The 19,954-nt window shown below is 31.6% G+C and overlaps 1 protein-coding gene across 8 annotated transcripts in view; it reads right to left on the bottom strand.

Annotated features, from left to right (window-relative positions):
* The window catches only part of LOC129972235 (TM2 domain-containing protein DDB_G0277895-like), a 57,545-nt gene that overhangs the window by 23,239 nt on the left and 14,352 nt on the right, over positions 1–19,954 (bottom strand). For 5 of the 8 annotated variants that reach the window (XM_056086287.1, XM_056086282.1, XM_056086284.1 and 2 more), the window contains exon 2: positions 17,182–17,438. In XM_056086287.1, coding sequence (XP_055942262.1) covers positions 17,182–17,375 — 194 coding nt within the window. In that variant the 5' untranslated portion in view covers positions 17,376–17,438. Of the gene's footprint in view, positions 1–8,935; positions 10,867–17,181; positions 17,439–18,259; positions 18,426–19,954 lie in introns of those variants that run through there. The other 3 variants (XM_056086283.1, XM_056086285.1, XM_056086288.1) reach the window with 3 other exon arrangements.

The following is a 19,954-nucleotide window of genomic DNA, read 5'->3' on the forward strand; positions in this document are numbered from 1 at the left end:
TTCTGATCAAAACTTACTAAAAGAAAATACATTTCTCTCTATGCGTACGTACGATCATAATAACTTGAAAACGCAGCGAGCTGTATATCTGAAAATCAACATGTGATTTTTGATCTGTATCAAATTTTGGATCAAATTTGTCTAGAGATTGACGGCCAACCAATATATATGTTCATTTATATGTAAAGGCAATGACTAACTAACTAACTAATAACTATTATAACAAGCTAAATCTGTAAATTTTAGAAAACAATTTTACTTTCAAATGATAGAACTTTTTTTTCCCACCATATCCGTCGTTTGGACAGACTCCCAGTGTGAAATACGAGTACGGTAATTTAAAAACGTCGCAAGCAAGATGATTGAATTTTAATATATTATCTTGATATCAAAACCGTAAATTCTGAAGCCAATATCCAAAATGCATATTTAATTCTCTTCATTGCATAAGATTAAACACAAAACGTGTCACATTGTATAAAAATCCATGAGTGTCGAAGAGAGAGCACTCCTACCCGAGTGGTCAGATGATGCATCGTTTTCCTTGAGAAACATTTTCAAACACTGCTCCATTTTGAATAGCCGAACTGCTCTGGAACTAAAAAAAGCCATCGAAAATGAAGGTCATTTACTTCATAGAGAAATAGAAATACAGCACATTCTTCAAATATTCCGAGGCGAACTATTTCAAAATATATCTATATATTCTATTTTTATTGGCCTCGCTCACAACTGCGCTCAAATATTAAAATTCGAATGAAAAGCTTTAAAAAAATTTATGACGAGGCAAACAGATCATTTTTTGTCTTAAGAATGCGCATCTGCTCGTGAAGTCAATTTGTACTAGCAAAAGCGATTCCTTGAAAGGTCAAGCTTATTATTGGAAGACAATAAAACAGGAACGCGTATTCTGAATAAATGCCGTTTAGCGCACTCCGTTTTTCTTATCTAGGCCTTAGATAACCTGAGCTCCGCAATGTAATGAAAATACTTTATTTAAAAAAAGAAACCTTGTTGTTTTAAAACTTTTAATCTATTATTGATATAGTTAGATGAACATCGCAGTTTGAAGTCACGCAAGGACACATTTGGAGAAGCCCCGTCATTTTGAATTTGGGTCCTATGACGAAAATGCAACTTAAGACGGGGAGTTTTTCTTTACAAAAAAAAAAAAAAAAAAAAAAACTTTTGGCACTCACCGCCGGGAGGACGAGTCCAATGGATTTAACATACACCAAGCCCACTTTCGCGGAAGTTCGTTATGTAGTTGGAAATCATTCGGTCCCGTAGTTAAGACTTCATACCAAGCCACTGGTGGTTTTATTGCGTTAGTAGAAAAAAATAAGAAACATACGTTTCTGTTAAATGAACTATAAAAATGGAACGAACAGAAACGCAATTTTAAATAATCATGTATTTTTGAAAAAAATTGTATGCATTCACTATTTCCCTTCCCTTTATTTCTTTTCTTATTTATTTATTTATTTTTTCGAAATGAACGAATTCTTCATATAAAAACCATTTTAAGCAACTAAGCATGGGCTGAAACAAAATTCTCATTTAGAAATGTCTCAAGAAAATTTTTCAGCATTTTAATATAACTTTGAAAAGTATTTTAAATGGAAGATGCCATTTTAACAACTGGGAATAATTTTAAGCCATTCATAAACAAGTGTCATTTTAATATGTTTTCATTTCAGCTTTAAATGAATAATTCACTCATACAAATGTAAAGGCAATTTGTTATGAATTCATATGAATATATATAGTAGAAATTATCAAACGAATATGTAAAGTCGAAAGTTTACTACAGCTATGCTTACTTAAAATCAATAGAAGATAAGAGAAAGTCGGTAGACGTTTGTTTTGAACTCAAAATATGGCACTTATCACATATCCGTAAATGGCGTTTTTTTGTTTATCGATAAAATGGAGTTAGCACAAATTTGAAAACTTCAGAAATATACACGAGCCTACGTAAAGCACGCAGGATTGAAAAAGTTATCTTTCATTTGGCGCGTCTTAATTTTAAGGCAGCTAAAATCAGATCCAATAAACGCAACGAAAATCAGCGGCAATGGTCAGCTCAAAACTTTCTCACATAATCTCTAATAAAGGGGCTGTCTCAGAGAATGCGTCGTACAATAGTCACGGAATATTAGTCTTTGGCATGACTTGAGCGTGATCCTTGGAGAGTTCTTGGACTCACATATGGTTAATAATATCCAAAAAACGAATGTGTGTTTTAGAACGCACCCAGTCATTAAAACAAAATTTTAACACTGTGTAGTCGAAAAATCACACACCGAATTCGATGCATTGCAGTTTCGAGTTGCTTCGTTTATATGCTTCTGAAAGAACAGATCGGCAGACGGTCAACTCTTCACTGACCATCTGTCAAAATGGGACAGGCATCTACGCTGTAGATGTTAAATCTATGTAGTAGATTTTATCCATCTAGCTGTCTTCTTTTAGTAACTTAACTTGTATTATTTAGTTACTTGTTCACTTATATTCCAACAGCCTGACAGACAGACTTCCTCTGAATGAATTTTGCTCAAAACTTGACAAATATCCGCAGATTTGATGTAAAGACCATGCACCAAATGTCATTCGTCTAGCTCAAAGCGTTTGATTTATCTTTGACACACGCAAATATAATGCCGAAAAAGTGTATTTTGAAGTCAGGGGGTCTATAATAGGGAGATTCGTCAAAATATCGAAATGGATGATTACAATACTTTCTCTATACTTCATATACGAGAAAGTAAAAAAGAGATGAACAAAAGAAAGAAATATAGCAATAAAAAGAGTTTTTTTTTCTTTTTCTCATATTTAAAATTTCTTTTTTTCTTTTCAAGTAATACAGGATGTATTTGAATTGTTTTTAAACTGAATGGAAATACGCCGCCGTGCCATCCTCACTTTTACTTCTACAGAAACTGTATCGTCTGAATAAACGAAAAAAAAAAGCTATTGAAAATTATTTCTTTATCAAATATTTAAGAAATTTTGAAATCCTGTTTTTTTATTGATTTCAAAATTCTTGATGGAAAAATACAGTTTCGTTCAGTTTGATTTATAGTTATGCATACTAATACATTTAAGAATGAATTCTGCGAATATATTAAGAATTTAAAAGTGAATATCGATTTTTGTTTTTTATCAGTCTCAAAAGTATTATTGCACATGGGTTATGAGTATGAAAAATAAGACATAAAGCAATGGTAGAGGGTGCTCTCAAAGGTCTAAAACCCATGAAAGCAGATAAATTTGTTTTTTTTTTATTCAGATGTCACTTGTCTGATTTTTAAAATGTTTTCCACAGAAACCTAAGGGTAAGGGGAGAGGGGAGGAGTTCAAAAAAGATGTTGAAAAATCGAGTGCTCCAATAACAAGTCGAGTGTCAATGGAACTTCTAAAAAAATGCAGAAATTCATGCGTTGACAATGTGATTCTTATATTAGTTTAAACATCTTCTATAGAAGATACTGCTAGCTAAAATAAGGATTATATTGTATTTGATTCGTCTTTAAATTCACATTTCAAATTTTTCTTTTCCACAAGTTTAAACGTCGCATTTTCATACGCATATTGTATATAAAAAAAATTGGGTTATATATTTCTTACAGAACTCTGTAGAAAGATTTATTATTTTAAATATATAAAGAATTAAAAAAATCCCATTTGTAGATATAAAACCAGAGCAAGTCAATGTTAAATGGCCAACACACAAGATTATCTCAAGACAAGAATAAATAAATATGACTCTGGTTTTCGAAAGTGAAGTGCAAATGAGATCATATAGCAGAAATTAGTCCAACCGGCTCTCACCTACCCTAAAAAATTTAATGAAAATAAAAATGCAATGCAAAATATACAGATGGAAAGGCTATCTAATCCACTGCACATTATCTGAATGACAATCTTAATTCACTGCAAAATTTAAGAAATGAAGCTTTCGAGAGGGATATGAATCAAAAAGCTCTAATGAAAATCAAAATAAAACGCCAATAAAAAACATGCTGCAAAAAAAAAAAAAAAAGATTGAAATCTACGATTACAAATTTCAAGTTATTTGAAAGATTTGCATGTATTTGTCTGAATAAATTTAAGTAATTAACCATTTTAAACCGGTTTGAAATAATCACGATACTTTATCTATCTATATATATATATTATAAATATATAAATAATTATAATTTTTTTAAAACTCATTTTCAGTTTTTCTAGCTGGGAAACAAAGTTTTGGAGATCGACCGATTTTGCAATGAAATAGCAGCTTTGATGTCGTAGTTTTGCAACAATCTTTTAAAACGGCATCTGCTGTCAAAGAAGCATACGTAATAATAATGCAATACTGATAAAAGCAAGTAAAAACATATATGCGGTTGAAAGATGATGATGAAAATTGCCATTTATGCATTATTCATTGCCTACGCGATTTCAAGATTCAAAACTTCCTAACCAAAACCACATCATGTTGTCACATGATAAAAAAAAAAAAAAAAATAAAGCGCATTCATCCCTTGTTTTGTTCAACGGGCGAGGGAAAAGATTACAATGTAATGGGGGGAAATGTGTAAGTCACATTTTCCCCCCATTCACGGTAAAATGGGGTCCAATGACGTGTGGTTTCGTATTTACGGACAATATTAAAGAAGCTAAAAAAATTATTTGCTGGATAAGTAGAGGGCGATGCAATTTTTGATGAGAGTGACACTGATAATGGCAATGAACTAAATGATAATACCGAGTGATCTATCAGATGAGAATCATGAAGAATTAAATGGTTTTTGTGATGAACAAAAAAAAAAAAAAAAATCTATCATATTTAAAAAATATTTTGCATGAAAACTTTCAGATTTTTAAGCCTAAAACAATGCCTTACGCATTTTAAAAAATGCTAATATTAGAGCTTACACGCAGTGAAAAGTCTGTTCTTAATAATAAACTTTATTTTATATTATATTATAATAAGTATGTCTTTAAATAGATTTTCTTTCAGCGTGCAATCCTATATGCTTTTCATTCTTATCGAACGTTAGCTCTTTATATGCGATTGCCACTAGGTTGTAACTGATTTCGTTAAATATGCGAAACGTTTGCAGTATAACTTTTTATTAGAAATTATTTATTTTCTGAAGAAATATTGCAAATAGATAAGTTTCAAATAATTATTTATAATTTCTCAATGTGTGATATTTTTTGAAACAATTCCCAACCTGAAAGAATGGTTTTCTGTTCCCAGAAGTATGCATACTATTGCTTTTTTTTCCTCCAGGCAGTTTACGATTAGAATATATTAAGCCGCCATTGTGTTCTTTAGCATTGGGTTGCAAAATATGTTGTTTTCTATCTAATCTCACCTCACTGTCTATGGCGTTCCACGCAATCAGTGACGCAACTATTTTCCGAATAAAATTTCATGATGCCACCGATAGTCTCATCACGAGAATCAAAAGTATTATTTTCAACAGATTGACTGACACTATCACTACCGAAATGTATAAAACTTGACTCTTTTTTGGGCCCACTATCCTAAAAATTGTGTACAATAGACAATGATATATCACTGGAGATGTCCGTTGCTTTTGCGCCCACATTTCATTGAAAGCGAGTTTCGACCGGTTCGCAGCGACAAAGCATTGTTATCGCCTTCTCGGAGGCGCGCTTCTACTGGGTGCGGTAAGCATGTTAACACTGGCCATAAGCTTAGTATATTATGCCACTTCTTGCCGGTACGTCATAGAGTGAAGAATCAATACATTATTGGGATATTTCAAAGGATTTTAATTAATTAAAACAAATATTTTCAAATATCACTTAACATTATTTCCACAGACATTTAATATTGACTAAGTATATAAGTAAAATAATTTTATTGTTAAAAAAAATCATACAACACGATTTTGTTGATGAAACAATATTTGTTACACAATTGCATGCTTTTCCTTAAATACAAAGACCTTTTGCTTTTTTTTTAAAGTCATCATCGCTTACGTTAGAATCATAACGAACTCTCCGACATTTTTTTGTTATGAGGAGCGACGACTCCGGTGTTTTTATATTCAGGCTTAACATTCGGTTATTCTCTCGAACCATGCTAAAGATTCTTTCGTATTGCTGTGTATAAGGATTTGGGAAGAGTATTTTCGCCGTTATTTTTTATTGTATTTATTTTTATGTAAGTATCCGTCCATAATTTTTCACTCTGTATCCGTAACTCCGCCATTTTTACCTAATTTCCCTACCTGTTAGCGGATATACTCTCGCCACAGCGAGTGTGGTAATACAATTTTTTTAAATGTATCTTCACTTTAATTTGTCCGTGCGTCTTAATGAGTCTATAAAATATCTAGGAAAGAAAAAAATGATCGAAGCAACAGGAGAACATTGTGCAAGGCAGGAAAAAAAAAAAAAAAAAAAAGAACAGCAAACACAGCACGAAGGTTACAAGATCCTGGATGAACTGTTGGCTAATATTAATGTTTCATTTTAGATCACATGTTACAAATCGCTACCCAATAACGTAAATGCCACCTGAAAGGGCACCCTCCTTCCTCTTCCACCAAATTTCAATACTTTTCAATTGGGAGGATATTTGATCCTGACAGATTTAGCGTACATCAAGTCTGCTTACAAGGTGGAATTAATTTCTGAACCGAGACCTCACCACCAGGCAACATCGAGGGTTGCAGTACATTTTGCTAGCAGCAATATTGGCTACATTGTAAAGAAAACAGGCAGCATTCTGGGAATCAAATCATTTACTCCATGAAAATGAAACATTCACTTCAGCACCAGCATTCACTTCATCCAAGGGACTAAGTGAGTAAGGTAAGTTTTTCTTATAACATAGCCTAAACAAATGTTTTGCTTCTACCATTGTTAGAATATATACAAAATATAGGTATAAAGATTTCCGCTTCTAATAATAATTAATTTCAGAATTCAATTTTGATTAAATAAATTTTAATATCGATTAAATATATTGAATTATATAAGATTTTCAAAAGAACACTCACAAGACATTTATTAACAAAAAAAAAAAAAAAAAAAAAAAATGGGATGAAACCCTGTAATCCTAGAATACTATTACACGTGATAAATATTTCTAATTAAAATGAAAAACCTTTCATTTCAATTCATTATCGTTAATTTTGATAATGACACTATATAAAAGAAAATCTGCGCCAACACCAACAGTTTTACTTGGCATGCTACTCTAAAAACACAATATTAGAGATGAAAGCTAGAAACGGTGCTACAAATACGATCTCTAAAACAATGAATGAATGAATTATTTACTTCGTAAATATTTGAAAATATTGAGGAAAAACTCATATTACGCATGAAAGACTTTAAATTATGTACTGCATTTAAGACCTCTTTCATATCCGATTTATTTATAATTCATGGTCATGAATCGTTTCTAAAGAAAAATATAAAAATAGTTTCATGTACGTTTATTATGCAGTGTATCTGAATGATACTTGTTCAGCTAATCCTTGACGAAATCTTGCGCGAGAAAAACGATACAATTTCTTTAATGAGTTAAATTATTTTGCAATCACGTTTGAGATGAGTAGATTTCTTCTCTATCCGATTCTGTTAAGTATTAGAGGTGAAGGTTTATTAATAGAAATCTTTTGAAAAAAAGTTATTTTTCATGCTTATGGATCTTAAAGCTTGCTTTTCATTACAAAATTATAAAACAAAGAAATGAAACACTGGAGCGCAGTGTAGATTCAACGAACCACGAAAGGAAGCTACGTTCCTTCCCTATGCAATACAACTGTATTAAGAAGTTGTTCAATTGAATTGAAGAAGCAATTGGTTCCTATCTATCAATATACTAAACAAAACGATTATTTTGGGAAAGATTTTATAATTAATTATCTTTTAATAATGAATCTAACACGAGCTCCTGTGATAGAAATATAAAGTATTTATGCCTTTTTCTAGAAGCGAGTTTTCTTCAAATTTCGGTACGTGTAAAAAACATTCCATTCATTACAACACATATGAAAACCTTGAACAAGGATATTAACAAACATTATGCACCTGTTAATTCTGTTTCTATGCGCAATAGTATCAATCTTTAGAGGTTATTTATCATGCAAAATATTTTTCTTTAATTTTTGAAGTTACACGACATTCACTTATTTGTTAATAGTATATTTAAATTAAAGTAAATTCACTGCAATTATTAAACATAGGCTCATATATTATATTAATTTTAAGGCGATTTTGCTGATAATTATTTTTTTCTGTGCGTACCGATTTGAGCGAACTTAAAAATGATCGCATCACAGCACACATATTCGATTTGTCATTACAAACAAATACTTTAAGAAATAAATGTTTTTGCTATTGTTTTGTAATTAAAGTAAAATATTCGTTCTATCATTTTTTATAGATTTTTTAACATATATAAAATTTAATTGAGAAAACCCTTAATTTAAAACTGAAGTTTCTCCCCGTTTCATTGCCCAGAATGTCGCAGTTCCTTTATCAAACCTCACGCCCACATAAGCAGATAACCTTTGGCATAATCGGGTACAGAATTCTAGATTCTTCTATTCCGAAATCTCTACTCTATGGCTAAGGCCTTAAAGCAATAACGATTCTTCAGTTCCGTGCCATAAAAAATATTTATCAAGAGAATATGGTTGTAATGTAATTAAAAAAAACCTTCAAAATTTGGAGCAACTTTGAAATAATATAATCTTTAATCTGAATTGTATTTTAGAAAATTAGCGACCTATCTTTTCAATCAAACTTCTCTGTAAAGTCGTTGTCTTGTTTTCTTAAACAGAGAATGTTTGATTAAGAGTTTGATAAAGAGTAAAATGGATTCAGTAACTGATATTCAATACCATAGTTTAGAGGTAGCATATAAGCTGCTCTGTAGAAAAAAATCTGTCGGGACTTTTTCGGTAATCAAAAAATATGCACCTTTATTCATTTTTTTTACAGAAGTTGTAAGCTAAACAAACACATTCAAGCAAGCATTCAATAACAGAATATTAAATATATAAATAAATTGCCGCATATTTAATATATATATATATATATATATTGCAAAGCATATCGTACACAACTATTTAGCAGTTTACGATGAACTCTTGCTTACGCTTTTTAATATAAAAATAGTTATTAAAATATATATAAAAAAATAGCAGTTTTTATAGCAATTTTAATAGTGGTCTGATTTTTATCGTGTTCTTTATAAGCTCAGAATGATATTTTAACTAATTTTCTATCATTTGCTACAATGATTGTATTGATTTTTTTTAAAAAATATTTCCATTGTAAACATTTAAATTTATTTTTTACAAGATAAATAGAATGAACATCAAAGGAACAAAAATATACAATTGTGCAAAAACTGCGAAAATCAAGTGTGTTTAGCAAAAGAAAAAGCTTTCTAAAACTATGAAAAACTATTTTACTTTGTTATTTTTTCACAAACATTATGCAATATTTACTACATACTTTTATTAAATTATCACATATTTTGGCAATATCAATAATTATTCAAAATTAAGCTATCATTTATTATAAATTGCCATATTAAATTCATAACTAATTAAGACAAAATAGTAACAAAAAACACAATTCGAAAACAGTATAAAAATACAAAAATAATTAAATATTTACAAACTTCATATAAAAATTGGAATTGAAAAAGAAAATCCCATTACACAGGAAAGCAAAATTATTTTCAGCTATTAGAAAGAAATCTTTTGGCAAAAAAAATCGACCAGAGTACATCGAAATAAGTAGTTCCGAAAAATAATTTTTTCAGATAAAGAAAACAGAAAACAATCGATTATAGAAGAGAAATATTCGTATTCCAAGAATTACATATAAAATCGAAGATTATACAAAAATATCAAAGATTACACAATTATTCCTCAGTAGTAGTTTGCATATTTGTTCGTGAAATAAGAAGATTAAAAAAAACTGCGAACCTAATTTATAGGTTTTTGATCAAAGAAAGAGTAAGTGCAAAACATAATTGTATCATTAAAAACAAAATTAAGAAAAGATGCAATCAAGTTCATGTAAATGAATGTAAACCAATATTTTTCAAACAAATATATACAACAATATTTTTAACATTTTATTAATATTAAAAATATATTGTAATATTATAAAAAAATTGAACAACATTTTTCAATATTTAGGTTACTAATCTAATCATTTTCATAGATATCTCTTGATCTGATTCTTCGGCACTAGAAATTAGATTTTTTCCCCGTCAAAAACACCTGCAGTTTAAATAATTTAGAATAAAATATCTACTTACACACGAACGAAAGGAAACTGTTTATAGTTTTCTTTTGCACAAAATTTTTTTTAAAAAAAATTCTAAATGACTTCAACAATAAACATTTATTGAAAAATATGATTACAGAATAAAACTAGAATTGTTTAATTTACTAACCCTGCATTTGTTGATCATGTATGCCTCGAGCAAACTCCTATTTTATTAAATCTATCCAAGTTCAAACTAAAAAAAATAAAAAATTTCACTGTTGATGATTTTCACTATCTTTAGGAACTTTAGCATTCAAAGGAACTGCGTTAACTTTAAACATGTAAAATAGAGAAAATAACTAATTCTGTATGTGTTAAAAAAGGGGGGGGGGATTCCAAATGAAACTACACAAATAAATCCAATTTGGAAATCTTGGAGAAAATTATGCTATAAACACTGATTTTTTTTCTTGTTCTGTAACATTTTTTTAGTGAACTTATCAGTCTGAGCAGCAGAAACAGCAGAGAGCTGTACAAAGGGCACAAATGGCGCAATCCCTCATGCAGTCGTCGTCGGAGTTTCGCTCCTGTACGATTCTGAAAGTAAAAATGGCGGGGAAAGAAAGACGGGGAAAGGATGCGGGGAAAGGGAGAGAAAGGACCGAGGGATAAAGGATTTAATATTATGTTGGTTAGTTTCAATAAAAAAAATGAGCATGCAACTAAAAATTCGTTAATAAATTCTATAAATAACAACTATATATATATATATATATATATATATATATATATATATATATATATATATATATATATATATATATATATATATATATATATATATATATATATATATATATATATAGGGTAATTTGAAAATTCCCAGGCAAGCATTAAAAGTAAGATTGATTTTGCAACAGATATGAAGCGACTGCTACAGAAGATTCTTGCAGAATGAATTAACATGATGCACTCGAAAGAGTAATTCAGTGCAACATTATTCACCTAATACAAGATTTTTAATCACATGTTTTAAGTTGAATTTTTCTAAAAATTTAGTTACATCTTTTTACCCTTTTGTAGGTATTTTTAACAATGAAAATTAAATCAATAAAACGTCAAAATCGTACATAGCCGTTTTGAATAGTGAGCGAGAGTCATCATCCGAGAGCAAAGGGTTAAGTTAAAAAAAAAACAGATACACCAATGTGTGCAACATAGGCTTAATGGAATAATTCACAACAACGCAAGTTGCTTATATAATGCGATGCAGTGGATCTTCACGTAATTTAAGTACTGTAAGAGGTTCGGCTGTTGATCCTGTGCTCTGCTTGCTATTTTTCCTGTTCAGCTATGAAGGATTTGTAACGCTGATATGCATGCGTCTGTATTCAAGTGAATTTGTATTATTAAAGCAGTGCTGCACGCTTAATCCACTGCATTTTTTTAACCTTTCTATATTTTAGTGAATTGACTGATGAAAATAGCCTTGCATCAGTTTCCCCTTGTGTTTATGGTCACACGTTCCGTTTTAAAAATGTCGAATGAAATTTTCAAATTACTTTTAAAGTTTGCTTATGAAATTTCGAATCGTACCGTTTAACGTCCGTCTATAAACATCCTAAATTATTAACATGAATCCTTATCATGAATTATTATACTCTGTTACCACACCTCAATTTACCGAGTGATTCTCCGATTCAAATGCCGATTTATCGAGATTTTATGCAGTGTTAAATTCGATCTACACTCCCGGGATAAATCCATCAATACGAGCGATGGCTGAATGTTACGAACGAACGAAAACCGTGATTATCGACCGAAAAGAACGGCAGATCTCATCTTCAAGGACTTAGAGGAAAAATCATTTCCTAAATCCTTTCTCTAATCCTTTTTATAGAACAAATAATGATCCTTCCCTGTCAAAATGTCGCATACCGTTGTCCGAGGACAATTCCAGATTCCGTTGCAGCGGATTCATGATGAAGCTCAGGGTATCAAGAAATGGAGAGTGGTCATTTCCACATTTTGTAACTTCATTTCTTTCACGCAATTAACAATAAATCTGTAAAAATTTCACTACGTTATCAACTGGAGCACGACTTTGGCTTGGAGTGGAAATGAAATGAGATAACATGCAAAAAAGTTTTGTACAAAGTGAGAAGAGTACAGATATATTAAAATCTAAAAGCAATTATAAGTGTAAGAAAAGCAGGTCATGCACGAAAAGATGAGAAAATATTCTTAATATATGCCCGTTTTCAATAAATTCAACAAAAATTACGAAATCGTACGCTATTTGATTTGCTATACCTTTACGAAAAATACAACAGAAACAGAATAATTATAAAGAACGATTTGATGCCGAGCTAGAAACATCTTCGGCATTATATGAAATGTAATAAAATACGAAAACCTCTTCGGCCATGGAATTTTTTTTTTTCCTCTTTTATTTAATTGTTGATGTAAAAGTTCTATTTTCAAAACTGTTTAAAGTAAAAACATCATTACAAAAAGACTTGCTATTATAAATATTGATTAAGTCCTTTAAATTCATATCGAATTCGTCAACTGCAAAAAAACTTCTTCTTTTATGCCTAGTTATTTTTCAACTTTAAATCGTTTTCCCATAAAGATTTAAACATGTTTTACACTTGCGGATGAAATCGATTATCTCTACTGGCAATGAAATATTCAGAAAATGTTTCAAATTATCAGAACAGAAATTATCAATACTTAGCAATCAATACATCCGTAGCAACCATGTTATCAGGTGTGTTTGTCGACTCAATGATTTAAACCGCTAGCAAAAAATTTTCTGCTCATAAAAAAAAAATAAAAAATAGATTTTAAAAAAAAAAGACCAAGGATGAATTTCATCTTCTATTTATTTTTTTCCAAATGAATAAAACTCGGAATCGGACGTGTGTGATGAATTAAAATAGTGTTACAAGAAATGTTGAATTATTTTATTGAGATAAAAACATTCTAGAATTAGTGCATTGCTCGATTCTTTTGCTGTCCCCTAATTTATTTTACAGTCAATTTGAATACACGAAAAAAATTGCAATTGTAATGAATTCATTTACTCGCTAAAGTCAACAAAATGTGTCCAGTGCCACTGGACATTGGACCGCAAAAGAGTTTAGAATGATATAAATCCTTACTTTTTATTTATCAATATAACCATGATTTTTTGCCAAAAAAGTAAGAATATTTGCTTGACTCTGAATTCGCACCTTTAAAAAAATTGTGACCTAATTAATTTATTTACTTAAAATCTAAATTCTGTTTTGAAGGCAAAGAATACATAAAAACTAAAATGACTAACAATAAAAATAAAGGGATGATTAAAAATAAACAAATCTGATAACTGAAACAGAATTATTCAGATAAAAATGACAAAACAGCTTTGTTTATTATACAGTCATACAATGGTTAAATCTCGTATGTCTTATCTCCAATCAAGCGCCGAGCTTCCCGTGTGATATTTGCAAGAGAAGGCGGTAGACTTTTGACCTTACTGTTCCATCTCGAGATTCGGAAATCCTCAACATCTTTGTGCAGGAGGAGTTTTCATTTCGTCAAAAACGAGGTGAGAGGAAAGGTGAAACTGGGAGATGTTTGCATTTAGTTATAGGATGAATTCAGATATTCGTGGAATTAGGAAGCGTGCAACACCTGCAACCGTGTTTCATTTTCTTCTACTTGCAGCCGAGGTGTCTAAAAATTTTAAGTCATCCGAAAAGATTACGAAATATCAACATTGAATCATTGAATGTTTTGAGAAACATCAACTCAAAGTCATAATATGCAAATTAATTATTTGCACAATATTATCATCACAAAGTCACTTATGATGCAAATGAACTATTTGTAGAGTCGCCCTTCTGAAGAAAATATCGTTTCAAATTCTAGTTAGATAATGGTTATAATAAAAGCAATTGTGTAAAACTTACAAAAATTTAAAAACTATTGATTTGCTAGAATTTCTAACTTCCGAAGCTCTTGCAGAAATTCTCCTATTCCTATAAGTATAAAAATATACATTTCATGACTGTTCGTAATGCAGAGGATTAATATCTCCGTGTCAATTCTGGTAAACAGTTCATTTCTTAAAGTAGAAAAAAAATGTGCCATGCAAATTTATGACAATTGTTTCTCACGTAGGAAGGATGCTTTCTGTATATACACTGGCTAGTGTGTGAGAATTAAGAAAGTAGAACATTCAGAAATAAAAATATTGCATTCGATGCAAGCAACAGTAAACTTAACAAAAAGACCAAGGTATCTAAAATGATTCATTCTAATCTCGATCCCAAAACTGTTCGAGATAGGCATGTACTTTCAGTTGGAGCTAGACGTATGGACTTAATTTCAGGAATTCAATATTCTAAGATCCACAGTATTATTAAGAGTGATGAGAATGCCTAATTTCAGGCATAACCTCTCATCTTGGACAACGCAGTGGCCGATTGTCTGTGCTTAACGATCGAGACCAGCGACGTGTGCTTAGAATTGTCAGTGTTAACAGACAAGCAACACTGCGTGTAATAGCCACATGGATCAATGTGGGACGTACAACGGACATGCCCGTTAGGACAGTGCGGCGGAATTTGGAATGAATGAACTGTGGCAGTAGACGACCAACTAGAGGTTTTTGAACGTTAAAATTAACAGCGTGATATCCCCTGCAGCGTCTTTTCTGAGCTCGTGACCATATTGGTTGGATCCTTGAATACTGGAAATGAGTGACTGCTGTTAAAAGACTTACCAACTGAAATCATGGCTCACGATTTTATTTGGTAAGAGTTGATGGCAGGGTTCGAGTGTGGCACAGACCCTAAGCCATGGAATCAAGACGTCAACAAGACACTGTGCAAGCTGGTGGTGACTCCATAATGGGCTGTTTTTACATGGAATGCAATGGGTCCTTTGGTCCAAATTGAACCAATCGTTGATTAGAAATGGTTATATTCAGCTACTTGGAGACCACTTGAGCCATTCATAGATATCGTGTACTCAAACAAGAATGGAATTTCTATGGGTAATAATATGCCATGTCACCGGCCCACAACTGTTCGTGGTTGGCTTGAAAAACATTCTGGATAACCCAGATCGCTCGACATGAATCCAGTGGAACTTTTATGGAACATAATAAGTCAGCTCGCGCATGAAATCCTACAACATCGACACTTTCGCAATTATGGATATCTATAGAAGCAGCACGGCTCATCATTTTTGTAGGGGAATTCCAACGGCGTGTTGTCCCGGTCACGTTGAGTTGTAGACTTCGCCAGGAAAAAAAGAAGGACCGACGAGTTATTAGAAGGTATCTCATGACTTTTGTCATCTCAGTCTATAACAGGTACAGTGCAGAACCTTAAGTACCAGACTACTTTTTGGTGTCCTTTCTTTTTTAGTTCCGATAGCCGATCTTGTTTGCTAGCTAGCAGCCAGTAAATAATGAGTGAAAGAAGAGTGCATCGTGAGTCACTGATGGCTGACAAGGCCTTAACCCCTTAACTTAGAACTATGGGAATAGCCCGTAGTAAGATGATCGGGCCGGAACTACAAATAAATGTTATTGATTTATGTTATATTTTAGAGATTGATAATTCTTTTGAATATCTATCACAATTATTACATCAAGTTGCAATTACATATCAAATATCCGACAAAATTAAACCAGTTGTGTCTTATACACAGTTTTTACATTCCATATTATTATCCAGTCGTGCGCATACAACTTAGAACCAATTTGTCGAACCATGGAATGGCTCGAAGTCAGCGTGACCTTGTTTTACGTTTCCGCCCCAAAATTTTAGAACGTAAATCATTGTTTAAGGGGTTAAACAGTGAGTGTCGGTTACAAATGAGGTCACACATAGTAGTGTCTTGACATGCAAACATCACATTTTAATTATTTCTGCCGACTAACATAAGAGCAAGCAAACTTCATTTGAAATGTCTGATTAAATTCATACACTGAACAAAGTTTCCTTTTGCCTGCTTCATTTCTTTATTTACATGCGTGCAGAAGAACAAACATTTTTTTTTTTTTTGAACTCGAAAGAGAGCCAAGAGTATTTAAAATTTAAAAGTACTCAAAGAATGATCTGTAACTTTGAAATGAAATAACATATCAGAACCTGAACAGATGCAACCACGAATGCATTCAATGAAAGAAAGCATAAAACAAAATTGCTGCTTCATCCTTTTTTCAATGTCTTCCAAACCGAATACTTTATTTTTATTTTTAAAAATCGGTATTAATGAAGTGAAAATAAACAATTCGAAGTATGCTTCAAATCATCAACCTTTACCCTCTGGAGCACCGGAATAAGTTATTAGAAAAGGTTTAATTAAGATTTTAAAGAAGAGTTTTTTCGTTTTTTTTTAACTTGGCTATGCCAGTTTCTGTGGTACCTCTGGAAGTTCTCAGGAAACATCATTTACTTCATTTCTTTTCCTTGCTCTTATTAATAAAAAAAAATGTGTGCACTCTTGGTAACGAGATAAAAACTATTTCATTTGAAAAGTTGTAGATGAATTAAAACTCATCCTGTACTTAACACATTGATTGTCATGTGTTCACCGGAACACACACACACACATTATATATATATATATATATATATATATATATATATATATATATATATATATATATATATATATATATATATATATCGTGGCATTTCAGCGCAAGGGGTCATCGGTGACCACAGGAAAATAATTGTATTACGAATGATTATACAAAGTAGCTTCTTTGTTGTAATTAATATTTCACTAAAATGTTCAACACATAATGAGAAATTCATATGGGCAAGCCATGTGAAATTAGCGCGCCATGCAGCGAGTTAAAATAATACCATTATGCACCGATACAGAGAAAAAGCACACACTTACATCGTTTGAGGAGGCGGTTGAATAGGCTGCCCTGGGTAGTAACCTCCACCGGCAGGTTGGCACACTGTCGGCTGTCCGGGTTGAAAGCCGGGTTGTGGGGGTGGAGGATAGTACGGCTGCTGTGGTTGGTACCCATACCCGGCTGGCGGCTGCTCGTACGCACCGTAGGCTGGCTGAGGTGGGTAACCTGACATGGCAGAATCTTCACTGGCTTGAGAGTTCTGACTAGAATCTTTACCTTTCTTTTGATCCTTACTCTGAAATATAAATAATGCCAAATCAAACGATTACTCAAGAGGGGGGGGGGATCGTGATATCTATTATTTTGATCTTTAGATTGTATAGCATTATAGCTATCATAATTAATTAAAAACTACTAGTAAAATTTCAGTTTTTTTTTTTGAAAAGTTAATTCACAATATTTCCATTTAAAACAATTTAAATTTCTATTTCATGAAGAAATGGATTAAGTGTTGTTCATTCCTTGATATGGGGAAGTAGCACTTCCAGACAAACTTTTAAAATGCTTAACTACAACATAGTTTCAAATATGTTTAAGAAAATCCAAATCAAATTCCATACAGTGATTCGTTGATTTAATTGAGGGGAATCAATAGCAATATCAAGTCCTTTAAATTGAAAAAAAAATTACTTCCTTTAAACAAAAAGAAAAAAAAAAGTATTGATTCTCTAATATCTAAAGGCATCCAACCAGGAAAACACTTTAAAAACTTTTCCACTTTCACCGTATCAGTGTGAAAACATTTGATCCTAACGATTCACTGCATGCTACTGACTGCAGTCACATGCATTAGGATCACATTACTTCAGTGCTATTTCGAACACGCTATTCTCAGACCCTGAAGCTGGAGACTAATCAATGCAAAACTCGTAACTATGTCAACGTGGTTGTGAAAAGGAAAGTAAGAAAGAAAGAGAAAGAAAAGAAAAAGGAAAGTGTTTTTAAACGCGTGTTATAACGATTGCATCTGTATGCGTTTGTTATGGACGGCAATAAGCACTCAAACAAAATATAAACAGATAAAAATTAATTGATATGAAAAGAAAATTCCTTTACATTATTGGCAATTGCAGAGAAGTCGGAATAATTTCACTTTTCTCAGAGCCTCTCAAATAATTTAATTCATTCCGATGGCTCTCATTTTAAAATTGAGACGCCCAGTAATGAGAAAGCATCTCCTCTCCTGGGAAAACACTGCCTCTCGCTTTCCGAAAGCAGATACTGATCCACAGCAGTCGCGATTGTCATCATTACCCTGTCGAACAGCTGCCGCATCTCAAGGACGACACACACAATGACACACAACTCTCTTTCACGGCTTGACACGGAACACTACCTCTGCACTGCCTTGAAACGACCGAGAGCAAATAAAGTTGAAGCAGGTACAAGAGGGAGGAATGTCAAAAGTTGAAGAGATATTGCAAGAAATTATTTAATCACTGTGCAGGTATTTCTGATGAAAGATGGAAATCATCCGATAGAGTTTTTTTTAAAAAATGTTCTTACAAGTTTATTTGCTCTTAAAGAATGTCTTTTAATGTTTTCACATTCATTAATCCGATAACTGACGATTTTATTTAACAGAAATCCAATGGCTATCACAGAAATTTAGGTATTGTCAGTAATTTTTTTAATTAAATATTTTAGCGGAGTTTTTTTTAGGTAATATATTCCAGACAGGTATGCTTGAATCATTTAAAACTTGTAATGTTAAATGGAATTCTTCAATTTTTTTCCTTCTAAATTTTATTTTCGAGGTGATCGAAATGCCTTTAAAAATGCATTTCGATCTGAAGGAAAACAAAAATAAAAAGTGCTTCAGACTATTGACACTTTTTTTTTCAATAAATGATTTTACATATAGAGAAAAAATTTCAGAAGATAAATATATTGAATTTTCCAACTAGACAGAGAACAGAAAGTCTGCAAAAATGTTCATGAAATTTAAGTGTTCTAAAATTTCATATGTTTTATTTTAATAACGTTACTTCAATGCTTAATTTAATAAAGGAGTTAGAAACAATAACATATATTTCAGACAAAAGAACATTATTTTCAGTGCAATCACCAAAGAAGCTACATAAGAAAATTTTATATACCGAATATGTAAAAGCATTTTGCATACAAATTACCTTAGTTCAATAAATTTTGGAATATTATGTCAATAGAATGTATATGTAATTTATAAAGAGCTCGGTTAGAAGTTAAAAGAACGTGTAATCTTTTTTTTTTTTTTTTAATTCAGCTTGGAAAAAATGGAATTTAAATCATTGAAATCGACAGATGTTTAATGAAATCAATTATTTTTATTTAATCTAAAAAGCTTTTAAAAGTTCGTTTCGAACAGAGATATCGCAAAATTGCAAACTTTCTCTGAATTGCACAAACTTTAAAATCGGATGCAGTTACTTCTCAGAAAATACGCATAGTAATGGAACTGAGGAAAAACGTTTCATAATCAAATCGTACTTCCGGGAATAAGTCATTTTTTTTCTTTCTTTCTTTCGCTAATGACTGGCAAACCTTTTGAGATTATTTTAAAGGCTTTTGCAATACATTTTTAAGCTTTCACACTTCATGATTCAGGAAAAATTTTTGAAGACGCACTCATAGAAATCTTAATGAAGGAATATGTACCGGTGGGAAAATACATTCAGGATTGTGTTTTTCTTTTCGATATGCGTTAACCGATATTGGTATCCAGGAAGAAATCCGAGCAATCCAGTCGAATTATGAGAACTATCAAGATAT

The sequence above is a fragment of the Argiope bruennichi genome, chromosome 6 (genome assembly GCF_947563725.1).
Source record: "Argiope bruennichi chromosome 6, qqArgBrue1.1, whole genome shotgun sequence".
Classification (NCBI taxonomy): Eukaryota; Metazoa; Arthropoda; class Arachnida; order Araneae; family Araneidae; genus Argiope; species Argiope bruennichi.